At 39.7% G+C, this 26,320-nt stretch overlaps 2 protein-coding genes and 1 long non-coding RNA gene across 7 annotated transcripts; 2 read left to right on the forward strand and 1 right to left on the reverse strand.

Annotated features, from left to right (window-relative positions):
• Positions 1-11,917, forward strand: LYVE1 (lymphatic vessel endothelial hyaluronan receptor 1). The gene is made up of 6 exons (XM_081841980.1): positions 1-254; positions 3,093-3,264; positions 5,054-5,193; positions 7,067-7,339; positions 10,318-10,396; positions 11,234-11,917. The coding sequence occupies exons 1-6, from the start codon at positions 170-172 to the stop codon at positions 11,418-11,420; spliced, it is 936 nt and encodes a 311-aa protein (XP_081698106.1). The 5' UTR covers positions 1-169; the 3' UTR covers positions 11,421-11,917.
• Positions 11,918-12,484: 567 nt separating this feature from the next.
• LOC309330832 lies at positions 12,485-14,644 on the reverse strand. 4 transcript variants are annotated; one of them, XR_014151608.1, is made up of 3 exons: positions 14,563-14,615; positions 13,986-14,047; positions 12,485-12,885 (listed from the first exon to the last, which is right to left on the reverse strand). It is a non-coding gene; the product is annotated as an uncharacterized lncRNA (long non-coding RNA). The 4 variants fall into 4 exon arrangements; XR_014151607.1 differs by lacking the exon at positions 13,986-14,047 and having other exon boundaries at positions 14,563-14,644; XR_014151609.1 differs by lacking the exons at positions 13,986-14,047; positions 14,563-14,615 and adding an exon at positions 14,230-14,549.
• Positions 14,645-14,695: 51 nt separating this feature from the next.
• Positions 14,696-26,320, forward strand: RNF141 (ring finger protein 141). 2 transcript variants are annotated; one of them, XM_081842281.1, is made up of 6 exons: positions 14,696-14,859; positions 16,745-16,947; positions 17,894-18,002; positions 20,147-20,328; positions 24,115-24,222; positions 26,054-26,320. In XM_081842281.1, exons 2-6 carry the CDS (start codon positions 16,805-16,807, stop codon positions 26,202-26,204), a joined length of 693 nt encoding a protein of 230 aa, XP_081698407.1. In that variant the 5' UTR covers positions 14,696-14,859; positions 16,745-16,804; the 3' UTR covers positions 26,205-26,320. The 2 variants fall into 2 exon arrangements, with proteins under 2 accessions (XP_081698407.1, XP_081698408.1); XM_081842282.1 differs by lacking the exon at positions 14,696-14,859 and adding an exon at positions 14,976-15,106.

Consider the following 26,320-nt stretch of genomic DNA (forward strand, 5'->3'; position numbering starts at 1 on the left):
TCAGCAACAAGTTCGTTCCTGCCTGCGGTGGAGCACAGTGGCCGTCCAGCAGTTCTCAAGAGAGGACCTCATTCGGAGATCACAAGGTGCGCCAGGCGTCGCATTTTCAACACTGCAGGGTGGGAAGGAAGCAACCTGGCTTGAATCTTGCTACCTACTGTTCCCGAGGATGGCATCTCATGTTGGAGTTACAATTTTCTTTTTCTCAACCTGGATTGCAAGCATCACAGCCCAGCACAATTTTCCTTTGGAAGGTACGTTTTTAGTATGTTGCTTGTACTGTTTTTTTCTGAAGTGTTTTGTAGCACTGTAAGGACAAGGTAATCAAATCCAGCCCACTATTCTCAGCAAGATTATTCACAGCTCTGCAAATTAATCCCGGATTGCAGTAAAATGAAACACAGAGCAGGAGGATACCTAAACAATAAAGGGTGCTTCCAGACTGCCACTGTTTTGGGGTGGGATTCAGACACATGGCAGCAAATTTGGCTGGCACTGTTAAAGTTGACTTTATGCTCTCACACAACTTGTTTCTGGCCCCCAAAGTTTGGACTCTTTGCAATAAAGATGCACTGGAATGGATGGAATAACACTTGCTTGGCCCAACATTGTATAACCTCCCTGCAAACAAATCAAAATGAATTCTCAATAAATAGCCAACGTCACCTAACCTCCCTATAAGCTTTATGCAAACAAATCAGGATACTCAATAAACAGGCTGTCTGGAAGCAGCCAAGAACTCTTAAGTGTCTCCAGTTAAAGATGCAACTAGAATGTTAATAAATTATTCAAAAATGAAATCCTGAATCAGGTGTTACAAGTAATGCAGCAGTTACCTTAGCTGCAGAACTAGATATTTTTCTGTGGTTTTTTTTTTAAGTTTTATTTTTTTGCTTGGATTTGTTCCTCCCTTCCCTCTTAACATCTTCAAAATGTGTTTATCAACCCACAAAAAAACAAGGTTTTGAATCTACTGAGCAGTTCAAAAGTTTTTGCTGGTTGTTAGTTTAATGACTTTTAAAATGATTTAAAGTTGCTCTGCTGAGTGCTAGCCAGCCACCTGTTTTTAGCCAGTAAGTTCACAGCCCAGGTTATAGTTGCCATAGAGCACAGTCCAGCACTCTATCCATGCTAAAAAAAATTCCAGTCGCCACAAGCTTAATATAATTTTCCCTTTTCCTTTACTTGTTCCCATCGTTTCAGATAGAATCCCTTCCCTTCCTCCTTTTCCTTCCTTGCAAGTTCAGCCACACCCATTTCCACTTCAAGTCCTGAGAGAGAACAGCCAAACCGCTGGAATGACTAATATAGCTTTATCAAACTCTCCAGTTCTATCTGTCAGTGCACAAGAAATCATACAGAGCTCTTTCAATTAACTTCATTTTCCTGTTTCAAGTAAACTTCCTAATCTTAGGAAACTTAGGTTATGAGTAAAGCACTTAATAAAAAAAGATAGCAAACTCATGTTGCTATTTGAAGCAGAAACTCCAAAAGATGCCATGGAATTAAATTTGTTTTAAATACCGGTAATCTTATGCCCTCTAATATGTACTGTCCCTTCCTGCCTAATGGTAGTGTTGGCACTGAAACACCACAAATATTTGCATGCACCGAGAGCACTCAGCTTGGTAAGAAAAATTGGTCCTTGGGGAGTAGAGTATTGTTTGAGGCAAATTGATGACTAAAGAGGAAAGAGGAGTCAAGATTCAGATACACAATGCTTATTTTTAAACCCTGTTCCCTTATTTTAAAAGAAAGGATGTCTCTTATTCCCAAGGCTAACTGTTCTGCAGAATACTGCAGATATTCCTTCCCTCCAAATCTGATAGACCCTTATCATCTTGACTGTACCTCATTTGTCAAATGTTCTTTTTGAACAACAAGTGACTTTGAATTCTAGTACAGTGGTACCTCGGGTTACATATGCTTTAGGTTACAGACGCTTCAGGTTACAGACTCCACTCACCCAGAAATAGTACCTCGGGTTAAGAACTTTGCTTCAGGATGAGAACAGAAACCGTACGCCGGCGGCACGGCAGCAACAGGAGGCCCCATTAGCTAAAGTGATGCTTCAGGTTAAGAACAGTTTCAGGTTAAGAACGGACCTCCAGAACGAAATAAGTTCTTAACCTGAGGTACCACTGTATTATGAAAGGGAAAAACAGTTTTCCATCCATTTTCTTCATGCTATTCATAATTTAATGCACCTCTATAATGTCCCTGCTTACTCAAATTTTCTCTTGGTTAAAAAGTCCCCCACATGGTAGCCTATACTCATAAACTTCCTCAGGCTTTTCTCAAGACTCCAAGGTCTTGTTCCCAGCAGTGGCAGCCTTTGAGCTCTAAATTTTCAGCAGCACCCTGTACGACGACACTAAAATCAAGCACCCACACACCCATCTCTTGCGCTCTACAGCATTGCTGAGGCACCCCTGCACCGTGGCGCCCAAACCAGTCCTGCTCCCCTAAAACTGCCTCTGTTCCTGGTCAATCACTGTCAGTTCAGATCCTGTAAGTGTATATATTAAATTAAGGCTTTTTGCCCTGATGTGCATCACTTTACATTTGCTTACATTGAATGACATTTGCCATTTTACTGTTCCTTCACCCTGCTTAAGACGATTTGCAATCCTGTTTTGTTTTAACCACTCTGAACCATTTTGTATCACCAGCAAACTTGGTAACTTCGCTGCTCACCCCTAACTCTAGATCATTTATGAACACATTTAAAAGCACATGTTCCCAAACCAATCCTTGGATATCAAGGTGCTCCCCGGCTGTGTACATTATTCTTTTTACATTCCATTGTACCCTCACAGCAATTCTTTAAGAGAGTGACTAGGCTGAGGGAGAGTTCAAACCCAGCTCTCCCTGATCCTTACTAACCAAAGTTATTTTTAGTTAAAGAATATCGGTTATTGGGAATAGGCATGACCCTGGATTGGAATGCTGGAGCGACTCAGCTAGTTGGTGTAATTATACTTGACTTTATGTAAAGTAGCTCTTATAATTTTTCCACTCTTCAAAGTACATGAAATTAAAGATCAAATTTCTACAAGTAATCATTTGATGTATTTCTTCTCTATTTGCAGATGTTAAGACTCTCCAGTGCAGGATTTCTGGAATAACTCTTGCTTCACATGTTAACAATAAAGGTGTATTTAATTTTGTCACTGCACGACAAATATGCGAGCAGCTGGGGTTACAGTTGGCATATAAATCTCAGGTTGAAGAGGCTCGGAAGCATGGCTTTGAAACCTGCAGGTACAGAAAATCTTTCAACATTTAAAATATTTTATTGTAGGTTGGCAAATAGACATCTCTTTGTAGATACAATATTTTAAAAAATATTATTATAAATGAATCTAAAGCATGAAATAATTAAATATCTACACCTTATTCTGACTTTTATTACATCAACATTCTGTGATTAAGGCTGCAACCCTAACCTCACTTACCTGGGAGTAAGCCTCATTGAATTCAATAGGACTTACATTGAGTTAGGATTGTGCTGTGACTGTCTCTGTTCATTTCCTTCACAGAAGGGATTTCAAATATTTAAGTCTAAGTCCATAGAGTAACATCCAACATTAGTCGTACTCAGAGTAGACCAACTGAAAAATTGACAGGATCCTGCTATCCCATATCACAAACTCCTTTTGAAACGTCCCCAAGTTTCCAAAGAGACGGGCTATGTGACAGGAAGAGTTGCTGTTCAATACTTGTAAGCCCCAAAGCCTCCTTAGGGTCACAGAACTGTTTGCGTAGATCCTTAGATCTCAGAAATAGTTAGTAATCAAATCATTGACATCTTTGCACATTTTTATAACATGTCTTTCATTCCGTTTACACTCTTGTTTTACATTACTTACCATGTAACATCCTGACTGTGACATTATACAGCTTTTCATTTCCTCTTCTTGACAATTTTATTAAGTCTGAATCTTAAACACAGTTATTAGGAAGTCAGCCCCACTGAACACAATGGGACTTGCTTCTAAACAGATGTGTATAGTGTTTCAATGTGCAGAAATTGCTAAAGTCAGGGCTGGCCCAAGACGTTTTGACACTTGCGGTGAAGCGCAAAATGGTTCCTCCCCCCACCCCCACCAGAGACGAAGTGGTGTGTGAAGATCTACATCGGGAATGGGGGCAGGATAAATATCTACATCGGAACATGGGTGTGAGGAGCTCCTCCCTATGCCAAGAGGTTGCTGCATGAGGGGATGCTGAGAAGGCAGCAGATCCAGTCTTCAAGGCGTATGCCACAGCTGTCACTGCTACTGTGGCAGCGGGCATTGCATTCTTTGGAGGTTGCATTTGCTACTCCTATGGATCCCACTGCCCGAATTGGTCACCTCATCTTGCCTCCTAGGTGGGCTCCCCTAAATAAAGTTTTTTTTTTTTTTAAAAAAAAAAAAACAACCAAGAAGAAAACTTTCTGTGTCCTTGAGATAGTGTAGTCGTGTGTGACAGACACTTGCTATTATTGGATGAGTTGTTTGATTATGCTGAAGAACCACATCAAATACATATTCAGCAAGAAGGTGGTATTAAATTTATACATGCTTATTTGCAAGTAAGCCAAATTGCACAGTGATGCAGTCCAGACCCATTCATAGGCATTTCATCCCCCTATTTAAACATATGACAATTTCATGTGTTAGACTACAAATGGCAAACCTTGGAACCTGAATTGCAAATCCATAAAGTTGTCAACAGTAGAAAATATTGCCTATCTTTTTAAAGATAAACCTGTGAGAGAACTTTTCTACAGCGTTATTTGCTTTTCCTTTCTTCTATAAAAGCTCCATGTTGCAGAGTAGGTTGTTTCTAAGGGAGAAACAAAACTTGGGCCTCACACAATTAATCTATCTATCTATCTATTTATCTATCTATCAATCAATCAATCAATCAGTAAGCAAGCAAGCTATTCAATGGCCCACAGTGACCAGAATAAACGTTCAGTTTAGCTTTTATATGCTAAATTTTATCAAGTACATTCTTTGATATGGGCATATGCTTAACAGAAAAACAATGTTTTCCGTTGTAGTTTTGGCTGGATACAAGAAGGGTATGTTGTCATTTCCCGGATAACTCCCAATGAAAAATGTGGTAGGAATAACACTGGAATAGTCGTCTGGAGAACCAAACATGACTATCGAGCCCATGCTTACTGTTACAATTCTTCAGGTGAGTGAGCCAAGATAATGAATCAAGCAATAATATTTTGTATCAAATCTCTTTCTTAAGCGGATGTAGCAACATTTCGTGTGAAGGCTATCCAGTTGCCATGAGATCATGGCCAGCCTGCGCCACCCACCCCACAACTTAAATTTTCCACCATCTCTCACTTTACCCTGACTCTTGGATAAAAGGAACTACAAGTTACACATAAACTTTCAACCTGAGAGAGGAAACTATCCGCTAACTTCTCTGTGTCCCCTTGGTCAAAATGTATGGTATGAAAGGGCAGTAAAGCAGGCAGGGCGGAGAATCATTGGGTGTGTCAAGGTATGTTGTTGTCAAGGTTTCAGATCAAGCTTTGTTACAGTGGACTCTCCTTTCTTTCAGGTTTTAAAGTGGAGGTTGGATGGCTATTAGCCAGAGATTATTTAGCTGCAATTCCTGCATTGCAAAGGGTTGGATTAGATGACCCCATGGGATCCCTTCAATTCTATGATTCTAAGATTCTATGAATTAGGGATGGGATGGAAATATAAGGAATGAAGGGGAGAGCAGATAGGCAAAATTAAAAAGAAACATTTTTCTCTCTAAATTCTAAAAGTTCCCCAATTTATTTCCTCATAAACCTCTTGAAAATTACTGATGGTGTACCAATTGCAATGCACTCTGCTAGATGGTGCATGATTTTTAATTGTATTTTATTGCTTCTTTTATTTCTTGTATGACAATTTACATTCCATACAGTTCAAATTGTGATAGAAAAAGATACCCTACTGGTTGATACTGGATCAGAGTGTCTCTGTCCTTCACATGATGATGATGATGATGATGTTGTTGATGAAATTTCTGTACTGCGCTTCATCCTAGGATAACAGTGCATCTTCCAAAAACACAAAAATACTACCTAATAATGAGTGTGTTAATCTCTAACAGTCTTGGTGTAAAATGTACTTGGATAAATTTGTGTCCTCTCTGTGACTTTTGGCATCACTTAAAGACTCTGGTGATAAAAGTAATATCACTCTGTCATTCAGCATCCTATTCAGTCAATGAAAATGCGTCATCAAGCTTCCACCAGGGACTCATATGAAGAACCGTAAAGAGGTCATTTCCTTCTATTATATTAAAATGTACTCAGAATGGCCATTGGTGTCATAATAGCTTTCAAACTGTGTAAATTATATAAACGACCTTCAGAATAAGGGATTAGTTATTCCTCAGGATCACATTGGCAGCTCAATTCTCTTGCTGCATTTAATATATCAAAGCACCTACAGGCTACAGGCGCACACAAAACATGCCTTTAAAATGTGGTTTTAAGTACCACCGCAATGTAGTGGGTTGGGTAACTTTCTGAACCAATGTTTTTCCTGGCCTAAGGGCCAAACTAGATGAGATGTTAATTTTGTGAAAGCAATGAGTAAGTATGTCGTTTCATTTAAATAACCACTATTAGGACCAGATGTGCAGGAATTTAATGCTTTCGACTCCCGTTATGCTCCCAATTTTCCTGTTGTGAGCAGGAGAAAGAGCACCCAGCAAAACATTTTTTTTCTAATGGATATTCAACCTCCCCTGTTGTTAACTGCCATACTGCTGCTGACACCTCCTTCTTGTTTCTCAGGGATCCCACTTACGCTGACAGTGCAGTTCCCGTCCAGCTTAGCTATTAGAGGCACTAGGGTGAGGATGATGAAGTGTACTTTAAACAAACAAACAAACAAACAAACAAAAAGAAATAGAAATTACCACCTGATTTATGATGGTTGTAGCAAGGAGGAAAGTGTTCACTGCAATTCAGTATGAAAAGTCATTTCAGCTGCATGCAAAATGCTAGTGTCAATACATCTCATTGCACCGCTTTCCCTCATCTTTTCAGACACATGGATTAATTCCTGCATACCAGAAGAAAGTACAACTGCATCCCTGGATGTTACTATGGAGGCAAACTCTACTTCTGCAGTCTTGCCTCAGGACACTTCAGCAGTAGTTCAAACATCTGAGTCACAGAAAACTAAAGAGCCTTCAAAGCTGCTATATCGTATTATATGTGTAACGCAGACCATTTCACCAACAGCACCAACTACGGAGGATGTGATCCTACATCTCACGGCAAAACAAACTGCCTTTAGAAATGATTCTCTGTTTGGAGGTAAGAGCAACATCCCATTATTTAGCTTAGAGAATTATATGTATGACTGTTTTCATACTTTCCCCATGCCTTCTGGTCTTTTCCAGTGGTATAACAAAACATCAGTAGATGTGTTAATGCAAATAAAAGGAAAGCTAGGGCTTCATCTGAGGTTTAAAAAATACATATTGAGTGGAGGTAAGGGAAAGGTGACATTTTGAAGCAAGAAGCTGTAAAGAATGTAAACTAAACCAGACCTGCAGGAGTGAAGGGGATTCTTCATTTCTGATGTATTTTAAGAATTATTTATTTTTGGCCTAGCCTAGATCTGTTTCAGAAGACTCTTATTTTAATATTACATCCCTTGGGAAAAAAACCAACTGACACCTTGCATTAGTATGGCTGAGGAAGCCCCTGGTTTGAATCTTGCCTCCATCATGAACCCACTAAGGTTGTGTTCCCACTTTCATTTACTGTGCACTCACTGCCTTTCCATATGACATTATCCAAAATGCAAATGAATTCTGTTGTTATAAAACAGTACTGTCTGAGGATTTGTTTCTCAAACCAGCTTCACACCAATGGGAATCTTACCTTCATACAGACTTGGAATATGCACAATCCAGTCATGGCAAAGAGGCAAAATGTTTAGAAACGCTAAATAGCTATGCCTAGAAAAACAACAAATCAACCAAGGGGTAGCTACCCAGGATTTTATGTTTAGTGGTGCCTAGGACCTAGGGCAGGATGTAAGTGGTGTTGAACTGATTGGAAACAGTGGCCACAGTGGTCTCAAATTCACCATATATGTAGGTCGGCTATTGCCAGGAAAGTCCAAGAAAGTTGCATTTGACTTCAAAAGAGGAAACTTCCCAAAAATTAGACTAGGGAAAAGGTAGATGAGAGAAAGTGAAGAATGCTTGCGGGTTGTTCAAAGCCACAGATCAGGAAAGGTAAAGTCTTAAGTGCAGGCAAAAGTGCCACCTACTCCAGAGGATTGAGGGGACCCGACGTGACGTTCTGATATCACATGCCTGTAGTCATGTGACATCAGGACACTGTACATTGGCCTTCTAAACACTGAGGGGGCCCGGCCCTTAAGTCAAGGGTCACATTCTCTTGTTGGAAGTAATCTGTCATAGGCCTAGTGCTGGCAATGAGTGGAATTAAAACAAGCAATGGGTGAGGACAGAGCCCAAGATAGGTGAGTACCACCTTTTCTCTCTTTCCACCACCCATTCCCCCATGTTCCTCTCCTTGATATCTGCATGAAATGTGGTTGAGGGCTATAACTTACCCCCTCCCCCAGGTTTAGGTGGGTTTCTGCTGCTTACTTGCTTGTGGGAGGTGTGCTAGTTTTGAGATATAAGAGAGTTCTTCTTCCCCTGTATCCAAAAGGGCATGACAGATAGTTGCTGCTCATTGTGGCTGCTGATGACACGACAAAGTAGTTATGTCAAAGAATTCTTAATCAATCTCATTTCAGTCCAGGGATACTGAGCTACAGAAGTGGTTTCAAAGTCTTTTTTTATGGAAATGTCCTTCCAGGGTGGCCAGATAGAAAAGCAGACCACACTTCCGCACCTTTAATAGTTGATTAGAAGAGGGATCTTCAGTTAATCCTACTGTTGTGCAACCTATGCTGGCAAAAAATTCCCTATTCTACTAATTATTAAAGGTTCATGAGCCCTGTCCTCTTTTGCATCTGGCCATCCTAATTTTTGCTAATGGAATTTGCCATCATAAAATGGGATTTACTCCCAGGTAAGCAGGTGGCGCTGTGGTCCAAACCACACAGCCTAGGGCTTGCCGATCAGAAGTTTGGCGGTTCGAATCCCCGTGACGGGGTGAGCTCCCGTTGCTCGGCCCCAGCTCCTGCCCACCTAGCAGTTTGAAAGCACATCAAAGTGCACGTAGATAAATAGGTACCACTCCAGCGGGAAGGTAAACGGCTTTCTCGTGCGCTGCTCTGCTTTCGCCAGAAGTGGCTTAGTCATGCTAGCCACAGGACCCGGAAGCTGTTTGTGGACAAACGCCGGCTCCCTCGGCCATTAAAGCGAGATGAGCACCGCAACCCTAGAGTCATCTGCGACTGGACTTAACGGTCAGGGGTCCCTTTACCTTTACCTTTAAGTGTGCATAGCACTGCAACATTAGAGTTTTCTCGTCAGTCTAGATGATGACATCATCTTTCTCCAACTCTGAGAGGACAAGAACAGAAATAAAGTAATGCTAACAGGCATTTTGGGGTGGCTTAAAAATTATCAGTGCCAAGATTAATCTACCAACTACGCCCAGGCTGAATCATACGCCAGGACATGGTGACTAATTAGTTGCACATGCTCTGTGGGGACAAGTTGTTCAGCAACAAAAGCATGCCAGTATGACAAAAATTCCTGCTGTTCTGTGAAGTTCCAGGGAATTTTTTTTGGCCACAAAATATTTTGTGTATATTTTTTTAAAAGTGTGCTGCTTTAAGACATTTTATAACACTTTTGGAGTAGAAACAAAACATGGTTTTTTTAATTTAAAAAATCACATTTTCATATAAAATCACATAAATGAAAACAAAACCAACAGATGCATCAATATGAACAAAGGACATCCACAACTCAACCAGTCACAAAAACCAAATACAAGCTAAAACAGAAATATATTAGATAGTTTTTTAAAAAACAGGGAGAGAAAAGCAATTCCTGAAAACAACATTCCACAATGCAAGGAGTGTAACAGTAAATGTCCCTTTCTTGGCTGCATATCTCCTAAACTCTTGCAGAGAGGACAAGTCAACTACTGAGAAGCGAGTCACTGATACAGAGCAAGCTAGTTCCTCAAATACTTTGGTCCTGAGCAGTGAAAGGCTGTATAGGTCCAAAACGCCCCCTTGAATTCCCATCCACAAATCAATGTTGTGTGCTGACCAGCCTTTGGAAACCACCAGACATGATGGATTACCCTTCACACTCTTTGATTCTAAAACAATCTATTTCTCTCTCTAGGTGTACCCACTGCCCTCCTTGTGCTTGCCCTCATCTTCTTCACAGCAACAGTTGTTTTAGCAGTCTGCTATGTCAAAAAGTAAGGGTATTTTTTTTGTTTTATTTGCTACAATAAATATCCATATGCATCTTTATACATCTGTTGCCTTGACGTGTGCGCATTCAACATGTTGACCAAGAAAGTGAGCCTTGGACTCTGCAGATAGAATGCTTTGTGCAAGTCAGCCTCTAACCCTGTACCTTCATTGGCATGTTTATTCTTTTATGCAGTAGAAACATAATACAGGTGAAGCACATTTGCATATGAATGTACATGTGTTCATGTACAGTGTTCTGCACATGGAAGGGAAGTGCATTTACATAATCTGCATGTTATGGTCTCTTCATGGATGTAGCGGGGGGGGGCAGGGGGGCAGCTGCCCCCAGATCAAGTAAAACAATAGAAATATTTAACTAACTGACCAATCTCATCAATCCTGCTTCCCCCCCCCACGAAAGTCCTGCCCCTCCTAACAAAAATCCTGGCTACGCCCATGTGTCTCTTGACCACCAGATCTGTGACCCTCTGTGGAACAGCAGCTCATAAAAGAACCCAGCACTAGTGCTCTGATCTGGTCTTGGGATTTTACCTAAATGCATCCCTCAATTCTGTTGGGGGATAAACACATGAATTGGGAACTGCTGTGCTGCACAGTGGCATTTATGTGGCTCTGGTGAGTTCAAAGTTAACTATACAACATCCTAAGGGTTATCTGAGTTGTCCTTCCACCTTCTCAAGAATGTGTTCATTGCCTACTTCAATTCTTTGAGTGGCAAGTTGTTCCAGACATAGTGCAAATGCTTAGCTTCCTTTGGAGAAGAGAAAATTGGAGACTTATGGTTACAATTTCCTAACTTGTTCCAAATTTGTTTAAAGATACAAGAAAACATTTCCATTTTCCAACAAGGAGGAGAAAAAGGTAGAAATTGAAACCAAGAACATCAAAGAAACAAAGACAAGTGTCAAAACTCCAGAGCAGGAACCCAAGGGAAACGGGAAAAACACAGAAGAATCTCAAGCCAAGCCTGAACCACGGGTAAAATGTTTGGAAGCAGAAGTTTAAGAAATGGCATCCAAATGGACATATCTTAGATGAACAAATGACAGATATTAGCAAATTGTTTATAAATGGATGGTTGTAAATACTGCCAAAGTCAATATTTTTGTCTCTCTATGCAATTTGTACTTTATGCATATCAGCTATACCATGTCATTACAAAAATATGCCTAGTTCATTACAGAATTCCATAAATGGAAGGGTTAATGTGGAGAGGAGAGAAAAGATCTGATTCACATGGGAAAATGTGGCACAAGCTTTGTAACTATGAAATGTTGTATCCAACTTTTCAGATAAAATTGTACTAAACACTTCCCTATAGGAATCACTTTAAGCAGGCAGTCTTCTTTCTCTCTCCCTCCCTCTCTCTATTTAAACCAAAGACAATTATAACAGAGCAATCATTTGCATGACATGCTGAGGTATGTTCCATCCTCTTCTATAGAGTTTTCTCTGCAGCAACTGTGTTTAGGATTAAAACATAATATATCTCTCCAAAAAAACATGTTGCCATTGTCACATTCATTATCATACTACAGTATACCATTTTATTTATTAAGATTGCTTTGAAAAGACAATATAATTATTTCTATACAACTTCCAGGGAGATATATTTTAATACAATCTTTTGAAACAACACAATTGGTTTCTAATTGTTATGGACAGTTTTTCCATCTTAATAAAAAAAATTGCAGAAATAATTTTTGTAATGTTGTATGGAGATCATCTACAAACCAAAAAAGCATACAAAACTGGCTTTTCTTACCATTAGTTAAACTCAAAGTGCATATGTCAGGCCATAGTAAATTGTTTAATGGTGGCATTTCGAATATACCATTGATACTTATAGGAGTCTAACTATATTTACACCAAAGTAAGTAAGTAAATGGGGTCACAAAGAGTCGGACATGACTAAACGACTAAACAACAAGAAGTAAGTAAATCCTAGAAGGTTCAGTGGGAATACCTAGTAAATTTTACTTCTCAAGATGGGCAATGCATATTGAATTGATTTTGGATGTGGGCTAGAATAACACATAGGAAAGAAATTGACATGTAAACACAATGGATAAGATCCAAGTTCCACTTCATTTCATATACGAGAGGAATCCTACTACAGAGCTATGTTTTTAGCATCCTGAATAACTCTGTTACACAACACTTGTGCCAAGCCTGAATCAGTAGTCAAAGTTCAATGAATAACACAGTTCTTAACATAACAAAGCATCACTGAAGCACACACGTCCACCTAAAAGACAAATAAATTATCTGTTGAAATCTGATTTACTCTACCTCTTGGAAATGAACCCTTGCAGGAAATACCTGAAAACAGTTATACAAAGAATGATGGGTTCCATTCAATAGAAACTGACAAGCTGCCATTCTTCAATAACATATGTAGGATTCCCACACTTGATCTCCAGATGTTTGTTGACCTTTATGGAAAGGGGGAGACTTGACTATGTACTTCCTGCAGGAAATATGCAAGATACAAAAATATTAAACCAGGTTTTGTTGCAAATAGTTTTCTTGAATATAACTTTAACAGACCATTTAGTACACCAATGGCCACAATCAGTTCTTCAAGATACTATTACCCATGCTCATTATTAATTTTCTCAGTGTGTTGCTAGGGATTCCTTTTACAGATAGGTAGCCGTGTTGGTCTGCCATAGTCAAAACAAAACAAATTCCTTCCAGTAGCACCTTAAAGACCAACTAAGTCAGTTCTTGGTATGAGCTTTCGTGTGCATGCACACTTCTTCAGATACACAGTGTATCTGCGGTGTATCTGAAGAAGTGTGCATGCACACGAAAGCTCATACCAAGAACTGACTTAGTTGGTCTTTAAGGTGCTACTGGAAGGAATTTGTTTTGTTTTGACTAGGGATTCCTTGTTTATCAGGATTTTTTGTACTGTGGATTGTCCATCACTGCTGAATGTCTGTCTCATGCAGCCACAGGGAGTAATCTACCAGTCCAAATCACATGTGGTAAGGCCCAGCCTTGCATGAACTGAATGTGCACTTAGAATGCCCCCCAGTTCTTAACATGTAGGGGGTTTGCAGCAAACAAGTCCATGTGGAAAGGGTTCATAAAGGTAGGAAATTTTAAAACTACTAATGTAATTGATCCAGCATGTTATTTTTAAAAAACTTCTGTTTAGTCCTTTTTAGTAGTGGTTCCCAAACTTTTCTCCATGGACCACTTGAAAATTACTGAGGATCCTGGTGGACATGATGGGAACACAGACTCGTTCCCAAGAGTGGCTGCAGTAGCAAAATGCCAAATTTTGAGAAAAGGAAAGATTCTGTGGTGTGCAGGTAGGCAGTCAGTTCCAACATAGCTCTTGTCCCAACAATGGGGGGGGGGGTTAGGTTTTCAATGAGCAAATTTTAAGTGCATTTTCGAATCTGAAATCCATGTTATAAATTATTTGCCATGCAATCCTATACATTTCTGCAGAGGCCTGCCCTGTTGATTGGGACTTATTCCCGATCTCACTAAGCACAGTATAAAATTTCAGCCTTTGATCCTGTTTCTCTTCCTCTACAAGCAAACAAGACTCACCCAGCTTTTTTGCCATGGATTTAGAAAGGGCCATGGGCGTAGCCAGGGGAGCAGCTGCCCCCCTAAAGCAAGCAAGCAAGCAAGCAAATAAACAAACAAACAAATAAATAAACTTAATTGTCCAATTGCGTTGCAGGTAACTCGGTTCTGCCCCCCCCCCCCCTTTACAGAAAGCCTGTGCCCCCTAAAATAAATCCTGGCTACATCCATGGAAAGGGTTTGTGTATTATTATTGTTTATTTACTTATTATTTCAAGCACATTAATTGTTGGCAGTGTGGCCACTAAAGCTCTCAGGTGGAAATTATTATTCCTTGTGAGAAGGAAGAATAAGGGCTGGGGGAGAGGGCTGCATGAGTTTTATTCTTATCGGCTGGTGAGTGGGTGGGAGAATTACCGGTATAACCAAGCGGGATTGTAAAACTGTAGCCCGCTTTGGATGCCTTGGCAAAAAGGCGATATAGAATCGCAAAACTGTAAGAATTGGAAGGGATGACGAAGCGCGAACTGCCTCACTAGAACTGGAGAGAAGAAGGGGAGCGTGTCAACCCTTTTATAACCAGAGTCGGGATACTAACACGCCCAGGAAGAGAATCCCAACAGGAATTCTCACGAGGGCAGCTTCTGTCCGTCTCCTAGCAACCAGAAAACCAACGGCAGGCAGAGGGCGCGCGGGGGAGCGGGCGAGGGGAGCGCGAGGATACGTAAGCCGAACGCGACGGGAGCCGGTTTGGCCCATATGTCGAGCTTTCGCGTCGCTCGCCTAGTTGTAACCGCGAAGAAGAAGAAGAAGAAGAAGAAGAGGAGCGAGGCCTCCTCTGCGCCCGGAGGGAGGCGGTGCCCGCGACCAGCAGCAGGATGCCGAGGCGCTGCGGGTGAGGCTCGAGCTCCCTCCGTTTCTTGGCTGCGGATACAGCGCCCCGAGCCGCCCTTCCCACCCGCCGCCCCTGCCCAGAAGCCTCGTTTCGCGGGCTCGGGAACTGAGGAAACCCCGCCCTCGGGCGTCGGGAGGCCCGGGAGCGCCCGTCTCCGCTTCCCTCCGGCGGCGTTTGGGCGCCTCGGGCCGCGAGCGGGGAGGGAGGAGACGGCGTCGTGGCGACGGTTCTCCTCAAGGGTCTCCGGGTGGGTGTGGCGCTGCCGGGCGCGGCCCCGTGAGCTCTGGGACCTCGGAGAGGAGAAGGGGCGCGCGGCGGGGCTGCCTTTCGCTCGCGAGCCCAGAGCGCAGCCTGGCAGGTGCCCAGCCCCGCGAGGGGTCCGGCTGCCCTGCCGCTCTGTGCGGTTTCTTGTTGATTTGGGGCCGGGTCTTCCGATTCTCCTCCTCTTTCTCACGAGCACGCTCTGTTTCAAAACCGAGTTTGGAAAGTAAAGCTGTTGCCCTGCTTTGTGGGGCCTAAGTGGCTGACAACAACAGATACCCGTTCGCGGTACCTCTTGTGCTAAAGCGAGGGTCAGAAAACCCAAGCACGTTCCAACCTCGAAAGGACTTTGAGCCACTTGTTTATCTGTTTCGTCATATATATATATATATGTATACCGCTTTGTTGTGTAAAAAAAAAAAAGCGCACAGACACACAAACAACCTCAAAGCGGTTTACAAAAACACTTGTGTCCCATATTATTTTGAAGTGCTGGATTCTCCTGTGATGTCAACGTAGGAGGAGGCTGGGGTTGGTATAACTGTTCAGCCACCCAAAAGAGTGTTGTAATTACTTGTTTTTAACAAAAGATCAGTTTGACAATAGATATATCAAACATGCTTTTCTTTACATGCTCACTGTGGTGCAATAGTGAGGAGAGGATTGCCTTTTTCTTGAATTACTGGTTAGCGAATGGTTGAAACATTTGTTTTAAGGAGCTTCTTTCTGCTTGTTTGTTTTTGTGTAAAAATATAGGTACATAGGATGTGATATCCTTTTACTTTTGTTAGGTAAAAAAAGTTTTGCCTTGGATTTATTATGAGCATGTGATATTTGGTTGCTCATGAATCTCAGTTATTCTATATATAACTTCTAGAAGTTTGCAAAAATGAACTGCAAAGTAAATAAGACTTTTACAGAGTGTGCCGTGGTCTTGCAGTTCTTACATCTGGCATTCTCATTATGATTTTGCCTTGTATTCCTAGGAGTCTGTTGTATCCCTGCGTATCTGTTTTAGGAAATTAAAGCATTTGGTCTTTACTATTTGGCAGTGATTAAAAGAATTTGTAAGCTAAACTACTATTTCTCAGTCCTTAAAGTATATGTTAGTAAGTCCTTACTTAAAATACATATATTTAAAACGAACATGGCAAATTGCAGCTTAAATTGTAGTAGTTTCTAAACCACATGTATAATTTAGGAAGTGTGTTCCATTTTCAACTTTTTAGATGCTCTTCCGATTAACAGTTTATTAAAACTTGTTGTACCCTGTTATTTTCTGGATGGTTTAACATGAATAGCCAAGCAATTCATGAGCAGGTGCTGCATTTTGGTCTACAAGGTTTTAATATAGCAGATGCATTGTGGTTGACTGTAATTGCATTTTGTATATTACAGTTTCTGTTCACATAGTAAGTATATTCACAGGGGACTAAGTAAATTTGCCTTCTTGTTACAATAGTGCTTGTGGTTGTGCAATTTTGGTCTTGGTATCTGTACAGATCTTGGTGCATAGCTGTTAGCAATTTATTAAAAGTAAAAGAAAAGCCCAATCTTGAGTATTTCATCCAATGTTGATTATTTCATACTAATAAAGTACAATGTTTTTAAATTTCTTTATCAGAAACTCTCCAAATAAGTGGATCTGCCTTTCTTCTTGGATGCTGAGCTAAAGAACGTCATCATGGGCCAGCAGCTCTCAAGCCAGACACACTCTGCTATTAATAAGCTGCCAGAAAAAGTAGTCAAACATGTATCCCTGGTTCGAGAAAGTGGTTTCTTGACATATGAAGAATTTTTGGGGAGGGTAGCTGAAATGAATGACACGTAAGGCTTTTTCAGTTTATTCTTTTGCATTTAAGATGACTCAGTATTTGAAAGAACATCCTCCTTAACACTACAGGCAACTCCTTGTTTGCGCATATTTGGAACATGCCTGACCACCCACACATGTGCCATTTTTGGCTGTGGAATGACCGGCATGTGCAATGACCCAAAATGCAACCCCTGCACAAATGGGAAGTTGCCTGTATTCCAAAATGAATGTGTTAGCTGTTTCTGGTGGTGGTGGGAAACCTAATGAAAGATATACATCAGATGTTCTATTCAGTGCTAGATAGTTCTGTCTCTTTGATTGTAGATGAGTAAAATATAGTCTAGCAGTTACATTAACGTTGAAATGTGCATGTTTATAAAATTCCACATGGATAGCCATTTTAGTATGTTGCAGAGAGGGAAAGCATTGTGGTATCTAACAATAATGTAGTGGTATAAGTTAGTGTTGGCTACAACCCACCTTATGAAGTGTATGTTCATAAAGTATTTTAGTCAGCATATGTGTAGGGGGAAGAAGAACTAATTTCTTTGGCAAGGTACTATATATGCAGCTGCCATCACAGTTTACAGTACTGGGTTAGATGGACCAATAATCTGTAAGGTAGCTCCATATATTCATATTCTTTAATTGCATTAAAATATATGCCCTCTGTAGGGGCACAGATGAGGATGAAAGATAGGAGACATAGGTAATGTGTTATCTTAGGAATCCCAAGCTGAGGAAGATTTATGAAAGCTACATCGTCATTTTATTGTGTATTAAAATATAGATGGTAGTTGTACATCCTCAAGGATGTCTGTTTCTTGTGTATGTACTAGAATTGGATCTCTAGATTAAAGTGTAGAATAGTGGCTGTTCTCATTTCTAATCTAGATTAAATTGTGCTTTACAAATTTATTTCATACTGTGAAATAAATGGATGTTAAATAATTTCAGAACTGCCAAGTTGGGTTCTGGCCAGGACAAGCACCTGTTATTTGAAGTACAGCCAGGTTCAGACTCCACTGCTCTCTGGAAGGTAGCTGTTCGAGTAGTGTGTACTAAGGTAAGTTTGTAGAATGGTAAAATTTCTGTAAATGTTGATGCCGGGGGGTGGGGGTGGCATTTCTCCTATATCTTTGGTGGGGGTGGAACAGATATTTTTTGAAAATTGAATTTATTTCTTTTTCAATACTTATTTTTTAAAGTGTTCTTTACATATCAAAAGTTACTTTGTTACTTTAGGAACATAAAATGTGTCGTGTATAACTTGGTTTCCATAGAATGCTGGGTATATTAAAAGCACTGTTTTTTCAGTCAATAATTGCAAATTGAATTTATTTTTTAAGTTTTTGTTACAAATGGAGTTACAAACTGCTGAACTGCAAGGAATCTAGTATCTCTTTGGTTCTGCCAGCTTAGGAGGAGGTGGCAAAAAACAAACAAACCCAGAAACCATCATTATAGTAAAACAAATTATTACATATTCAGAAAATTATTATGTCTTCTCGAGTCCTCAGTAGTGTCAGGCAAACATAAAAAGAGGTGAGGGGGAACAAAATTCAAATGAACAGTACATGAATTTTAATCTGTCTCTTTTTCTAAGACTTCCCTGTCAGTTTCTGTTTCTTCATATTTGTCATCCTATTTATCATGGATTTCTAAAAACTGAAAGTTTGCCATAGCTGCTACAAGTTTCTACCCTTTCACATGTCTATGTATTTCTTGATTTGATGTGAGTGTTTCCAAACAGATCAGTTTCTTTCACATGCTGCGGAAGATGGAGAAATCTTAAGTAGATAAGAAGCAATAGACATCAGAGGCTGTGTTGTGCAAAGGCCTTGTTTGCGGGAGGGATATGCTTGGCAGAATCCCTTATTACATTCCTTGGCCAAATACCTGAATTATTTATTATTATTATTATTATTATTATTATTATTATTATTAACATTTGCTTATATAGCACCATCTATGTACATGGCTCTGAACACATTTAAGATAGGAAATTTTACTGGGGGTGGGACTCATACGATCTAAAACAATATAAACAATACAATAAAATCAGTAGAGCAGCATCACAAAATCCAAGGTCATTAAGGGAACCCAGTAAAAGAGTACAATCATGTCAAAGGCCACAAAAAAATCAAGAAGAATAAAGATGGAACGTAAACCCTTTGATTTGGCAACAAGAATGTCATTAGTATGCTTCATAAGTCATCTCAGTAGAGTAGAGAATAAAATCAAGGGCCAAACTAAAATAAAGAAAACCCAGACAGAAAGAATAGACGACAACACTCCAAGAGTTTAGAAGCAAAAGGCACCAAAGAGATGGGACAATAACTAGAAAGAGAAGAATCAGTCGATTATTTTTTTTAAGAATAGGAGAAGCTGTAGCATGTTTGTATATTAGAGTGAATGAGCCAGAAGAAAGAGACATAGTAGTCAGAAGACAAGATGGAATCAGATCAAGAGGACAAGTAGCAGGATTGGAAGAGTCCAGCACACTGGACAGCTCCTCTACAGAAGAGGAAACAGTTGAAAGACTAAGGAAAGGGGAAGGAGCCCATAAAACCACCATAGGAAAGGAACAGAAACAGCAAAACCAGTATGAACAGTGTGAATCTTACTATCTCAAAAGGCAGCAAAATCCTGAGCTGAGAGGGAAGGAGGAAGTGGCAGTGGCGTCACATGGGGAGGGCCAGAGGGGCAGTGGCCCCAGGTCTCGCCAGCCCCTAAATAAAACATTTCAAAAACAAAAAAAACTACGGTGGTGGGGCGGGGAGGGTTAAGAAAAAAGGTATCCAGATTCTCCCCACCCCACCCCTGGAAGTCACATCTCTGTAAGTATGTGAAAGTTGTTAATTCTCTGATTCATCTCAAAATATATTGAGAACTCAATATATTTTGGTTGGACTTTGGTCCCATACGTAACTACTTTTAAAGTCTCGGTGTTGTGTTGTTTAATGCAACCTTTACAGTCATTCACCCAAGTCACTAAAAGGGAAACTATATGGATGGCCTTTCAAATGACAGGGTCATTGTGAGCATTCTTAAGCCACCCACAGTGTGAGAAATCTCTGATCTTTGTACCATCTTTGAACTCTCTGTTTATGTCCTAGTTGGAGTGTGTATGTTTATAAACAAAGAATGCTGAGCATAGATAGTGAGGTGTTGAAGCAAAAATGGTAAGACTGCTTTCTGTATGTTTAGATAAACAAGACAAGTGGTGTTGTCGAAGCATCAAGAATCATGAACTTATATCAGTTCATGCAGCTTTATAAAGATGTCACGAGTCAAGCAGCAAGTGTTCTTTCGCAGAACATTGCCTCAGAAGGAGCTGCCGAGGATCTGTCATCTGTTGCATCTTGTCAGGCCAGCATTTTGATGGGAAGGTATCTCAGTATTCTAAGAGATCCATTTATGTTTGAAGTTGAGCACACAAATCTCTTCAGCTCATTATGTATACATATTCAAACTCACTCTCTCATTCATATATATATATATATATGAATATTTTGCATAGAATAAAAGTTTAATGATTATGCTAGGAAGTCTTTCATCTCAACTTGGATGACAGTAAGTCTAATTAACTATTACAGTTACAAACTTCTGTTTTGAGCTGTATGCAAATAATACATTGGTAGGTTGGTATACTGCATTGAATGAGCACTTGGGAGCCTGTTTCAAATTTTGTATATAATCTTGAGATAGAGACATGTTCTTCCTGCAAAGAGCTTGTATAATGAAAATCATCTGTTTTGCAACAGAAGCAAATCTATTTGCCATGTAAACTGGCTATCCTTTTTGAAACATTGCTTGAAGCATAGTCTTTCTCCGGATATGATCTGTTTCCACTTTTACTGAAGGTGAACTCTTGAACAAATGCACACATGCTACCTTGAACGGGTTGCATAATGTTCTTATATTTCCTGTTAAAGACGAGTACAACTACAAATACAGTGGCAGCAGTGGAACCCTAAGTGTGTCTATGCTTCTTACCTATAAAGAGCAGAATTACTTTTTACTTCACATAGCATTACAGAATCTTTTCCTTTTCAAGTATGTATGAAACAGTGCTTTAAACTGGGTTGCAGACTTACAATGATCTAAGGTGTTTGTCTGGAAACAAAATGTAATGGCTTGAATAAAATGGAAGCATTAGGCCACCTATGGCCTTAATAACTCTCTGGCATTGAATCAGTGGCCAACAGTAGGAACACGGGAAAACTCTATTTTTTTAAAAAAAAAACCAACAATACTTTTTTTATTTTATTTTCATGTTACAGAAAATAAATTTTGATAAAACAATTGTTACAGCAGTAAACAATAAGTAACCTGTCCTTATAAAATTACATACTTTTATTATGCTATGTGTTAAAGTTTCATTTGATTACTCTAAGAGATCACACCACATTTTCCCATGAGTGCTGAGTGGATTCCTGCCACAGTCTGAACAATTTATGTATTCAATAAACATTTGCCATATGTTATAAAAGGAATATGGATTGTGCTTGCCCTTTGCCGCTCTCACCTGGCATGTTAGTTTCTCAGCCAGTGCTATTGACCATACTCTGTTATATCAAGAATCAATATTCAGCCTATCACTGGTTTTCCAACATCTGGCTATCTCCATGACTCTATTTTTTGAAACACTTCCCCCCTCCCTATTTTATACATAGGGGTGGCCAATGTGGCACCCTCCTGATCTTATTGAACTTCAGCTCCCATCATCCCTGACTGTTGTCCATGCTAACTGGGGCTGGCATGCTGTGGTGGACACTATTCTGGCTACCCCTGGTCTGGTTTCAGTGAACAGTGTCATATAGTGATAGGCCCACATGAATCTTAGGTTTACTGAAATATTCTGGAAAAGGGATGGGTTGTATCTTGGTGTTAGAGGGCTTGCCTTGAATGCAACAAGTCACAGGTTCAATCCCCAGCATCTCCAGCCAGAACCCAGGGAGGACCCCTTCCTGAAATTCTTGAGAACCACTGTCATGAACTAATGGTCTGAGTCAGGATAAGGCAGCTTTCTATGTTCCTAGGAATCATTCTTCAATCCATATTCCTTGAGACATGTATTCTGTTACTTCCTCTTGCTTCAACTCTTATGTTTGTTTGATGTGATATGGGTGGTTTCTTTTGTTCATTGTATGGTGTTCAGAATAAAGCAGTCTCTTTGAATGCCATAGTTGTCCACCAGTATAGAACAAGGAACTAATCCTTGAGCTTTGTGGAGAGGGAAGGCCACATCATCTTACGTTCTCCAGGGTGCCCTAGGATTACACCTTAACTTTTAGTAGTAGCAAGGATAGAGCTGCGCATTGCATTCTTAATCTAACTTGAAGAAAATTTATTTAAATCTGAGCAACAGTCAGAACTGTTCTTTGTGACTGTTTATGTTTTTTGGCATGTGAAAGTTGCTTCTTAGGTAGGTCTTCAACTTAAACCCAGAAGACTTGGGAAACTGGTTCATAAATGGTAGCCTGTTTTCTAATGAGTGGACAGCAAGTTACTGGAATCTGTGCCTATTTTGTTTTAGATATTCAAAGTGACGAGTGTTTGCTAGTCCTGAGGGATGGCTAGCTGTTCAAGGTAGTTTTAATGTCTAGTGGTGCTTATGGAAAATGTAAATAAAACATTTTTAATTAGGAGCAATATAGAGGGATTCTTGTTTTGAGAAGAGAACTGCTACATAAATAAAATTCCTCAACAATGGAAAATATGAAAATATAATATTGATTCTAACCCTAGGTGTACATTTCTGCAGCAGTGATTTACTTTAGTGGCTGTGAGTTTCGTGTTGGAGGATGAAAAATACCTGATATTTAGATCAAATATTCAAATGGAAAACAGCAGTTGACATGTGATCATAGAAAAATAAATACAGAGTACACAAGAAGTGGGAATAGATTCAAGGACATAAAATGAATTTCTTGATCTCATGCAACAAAAATAGGGTGCCAAGAACTTGACTGCTGTAGGAAAATGTTTTCTTCTGGTCAGAGGAATATCATAGTATAATCTTGTGTGCATACTATAATAATGCTGTTTGTCCTGTGTTTTCATGCACACGTTAGCTTTATTTTGTGTTTAGAGCTGCAGCAACAAAACTATACCAGTAGTGAAGCAAACCCCAGCATTGACAGTTGTCTAGACATTCTCTTTATTCTTAGTGGGGAGAATTATGATTTTATCTGTCTCTGCATTTAAATGATGCATATAACTACTAGTGCTAATACTGTTTAATGGGAGTGCTTTGGCCAACTTGCATCTTGCAAACATTTTGTCCCCTATCCAGAAAGACAGGCCTGATAGTGCTCTGCATGGAAGCTGCTGGAACCAGACACAGAACACATTTTCCTGTGTTCAGATGAAGTAGAACCAATAGCTATGCATGTATATATGCAGAAATGCACAAAGATCAAAGGTGGCTAGCCCACATGAATTGTGCCCACTTACAAATGTGGAGAAGCATTGAGTCCACCCTTTCTGGGCGATATGCTCTGATTTTTAACACTCAGCATATATTATGCTGATTTATTATTTATTTAAAACATTGGTACCTTGCGCAACACGACTAACTGCAAAATCAAACCATATAACCATAAAACAAAACCATATAACAAAACCATATAACATCAGTTATAAAAACATTAAAACTAAAAACAACTATAGAAAAGCAATAACAATGTACCAGCAATGAAGATTATTCCAAACAAGCAGAAACATAAAACTATTTCAGTGAAACAACTATCTAGAAGCCAAAAGCTGTGTTTACAAAGATTGATTTGGATAGTTTATGGAAGGCCATTAAAGAGGAGCGTGAGATATACCTCCCTTTGAGAAAGTTCTCTTCTCTATAATTGTGCTCCGGAAGCTAGTGGCTTTATATGTATTGGTTTTATATTGGATTTGTTTATAGAGAGCAGCTGTTTTGTATGCAACAGGAGATTGCTCGATCAGACCAGTTGAGATAGGCTAGAAAACCTAAATGTAATGCAGTAGATATTACGTGGCATAGCCACCCATGAGCTGGACACCATATTATGCAATACAAACATGTACAACAAAAATAAAAGTTTATACAGAAGAAACATGCTGAGCAATGCCAAAATATAAATTTATCCCACTTCTAATTGCTATGATTGGGAATAATAGTTTTATCTGTATTGTAGGGTGAAACAGCTGACTGATGAGGAAGAATGTTGCATCTGCATGGATGGACGAGCTGATCTGATCTTGCCATGTGCTCACAGCTTTTGTCAGAAATGCATTGATAAATGGTAAGTTTGTGACACAGGCTCTGATTGCATTATTATGTGAAGCGGTCCTGTGAAATTTGACCACTTTCCCTAGAATAAATTTGCTGAAAGGCACTGAAATAACACATCACTAGCTTTGTCTTGTAACAACAAGAATAGAAACCATTGATTTTGGTAGATAGCATGAGGTAAGGGATGTGTTATGTGGGAGCAACAAGCAAACTGGATTTTGTAAAGAAAATGTGTTCCATTGATGGGCATTCCCTGTTTAATCTCTTAAAATATAAAACCATCAGGACAAATGCCTGGCAAGTTGCTAATGTAATCTCAAATCAAATTGCTGTTCATGTCAGCATCAGTCTGCATATATATATTTAAAACAAAGGACTGAATTCAACTAAACAGTTGCACTAGCTGAAGCCAGCGTGAGTCCTAATTACACGATGGAGCTCTGCCCCCACAATCAGACCAGTGCATGAGGGAAGGGCAGAGCAGAAATGTGTGCATTGTCAGTTTGTGCTTTTGCACAGTTTTGACTCCCAATGTTGACAGTGTTCAGATAATGGAGAAACTGTTTCAAACTGGAGCTTTTGCTCTGTTTTAAGTATGGAGTTACTTCAGAACCTTAAAAATGAAGGCTTGAAGGTATTTTGAACTGTGGTTTGTATCTGTATAAACTCTACTCAGAATAGACTCATTGAAATTAAGTTAGTCATGTCCATTCATTTCATACTTTTGAGTATGACTAAGATTGAATACAACCCTTTGAAATTATTACAGCACATTGTACCTATATACCTTTAACTAATGATGCTTTGTGTAGGAAACAGCTAAGTATCCAAGAAATGATATGTCTTTAATAGAATTGCAGCCGGGAAGATAGCTTCTGCACTTAGGGTAGCAGCCACCTGTGGTGCAAAGCAGATGCAGCTTGACTCTATTCCAAACTAGGCTTGAGCAAATAGTCAACGGGACAAAATGGTTTATGTAATCTGGTTTCAGGATTTAAAACCTAAAATCTTGAGACTTTTTAAAATAACTAATGTCTCATGTTCTAGTCTGTCTAGATTCCAAAGATAAACAGGGCTGCCAGTTCCATTTGAAAACTGAATGGAATCTCAGGAATCTCTAGAGGGCCCCATTGGAATAAGATTTTAATAAAAACATTCACGGAACTCTGTTAACATTTGGGCATTAGTGATTTCCAAGATGAACATTAAACAGCATTATTCTTTCATACCACAGCACTCTGTTGTTTTACCAGGGATTTTTTTTATTTGACTCTGGAAGGGGATGTTACCAGTCTACCTGACACTGCTAAATACCTCCTGCAAGAACATTGTTCAGTTTTGACACAACAGCTTCAGGATGTTCACAAATTGGGAAGAATCCAAAGTGCTGCCCTTTGAATTGAAAGATTTCAAAGGGAGGTCATAAGAGGAAAAGGGGGGGGGGACAGGAAAAAAGGAAGTTAAGGGTGTATAGATTGACTTTGTGTACCCTAAGCACTGATTATAGAAGAAGTAATGGTTTTAAATTACAGAAAGGTTGGCTTTGGATTAATAATTGGAGAAGATACTATTTGGGGAAATTCCCAATGATAAAAGCAACAGAATATAATCAGTTATAGGGGTACTGTTCCTTGGTGGATTTCAAGAAAAGGCATGCTAGTCATGTATTGAGGATTGTTTGGATATTTCTCTTCTATGGTAGTTCTAACATACTGCAGTAAATCTTCTCTAGTCATGCCTGTAATATTCCATTCTAACTTACAAGCAAAGGTAGCAATGGGTATTATTAATACTTCTTAAACTGTGTGATACTGACTTTTTTCTTCTGGCTTGTTACACAGGAGTGGTCACCACAGGAATTGCCCTATATGTCGTCTGCAGGTGACTGCAGCCAATGATTCTTGGGTGGTATCAGATGCACCTACAGAAGAAGATATTGCTACCTACATACTCAACATGGTAGATGAGGCAGGCCAGCCTCACAGACCCTGACAGGAACAAAGCCCATTGCCTTGAAATCTTAAAAGATTTCATTTATTGTTTCATTTCCTCATTGTATTGCTTTCTATAAAAGTCATAGGTCTTTAAAAGTGACCATTTGTCTATGA

Source organism: Podarcis erhardii, assembly GCF_964252035.2.
Source record: "Podarcis erhardii genome assembly, chromosome: 1".
Classification (NCBI taxonomy): Eukaryota; Metazoa; Chordata; class Lepidosauria; order Squamata; family Lacertidae; genus Podarcis; species Podarcis erhardii.

What these genes read in the sequence shown, in the direction of transcription:
- LYVE1 (XM_081841980.1), top strand. Translation starts at nt 170, where the DNA reads ATGGCATCTCATGTTGGAGTTACAATTTTCTTTTTCTCAACCTGGATT. An exon ending in GCACAATTTTCCTTTGGAAG is followed by an intron (nt 255 to 3,092) that starts GTACGTTTTTAG and finishes CTCTATTTGCAG; the next exon opens with ATGTTAAGACTCTCCAGTGC. An exon ending in TTACTGTTACAATTCTTCAG is followed by an intron (nt 5,194 to 7,066) that starts GTGAGTGAGCCA and finishes TCATCTTTTCAG; the next exon opens with ACACATGGATTAATTCCTGC.
- RNF141 (XM_081842281.1), top strand. Translation starts at nt 16,805, where the DNA reads ATGGGCCAGCAGCTCTCAAGCCAGACACACTCTGCTATTAATAAGCTG. An exon ending in GTAGCTGAAATGAATGACAC is followed by an intron (nt 16,948 to 17,893) that starts GTAAGGCTTTTT and finishes AAATAATTTCAG; the next exon opens with AACTGCCAAGTTGGGTTCTG. An exon ending in CAGAAATGCATTGATAAATG is followed by an intron (nt 24,223 to 26,053) that starts GTAAGTTTGTGA and finishes CTTGTTACACAG; the next exon opens with GAGTGGTCACCACAGGAATT.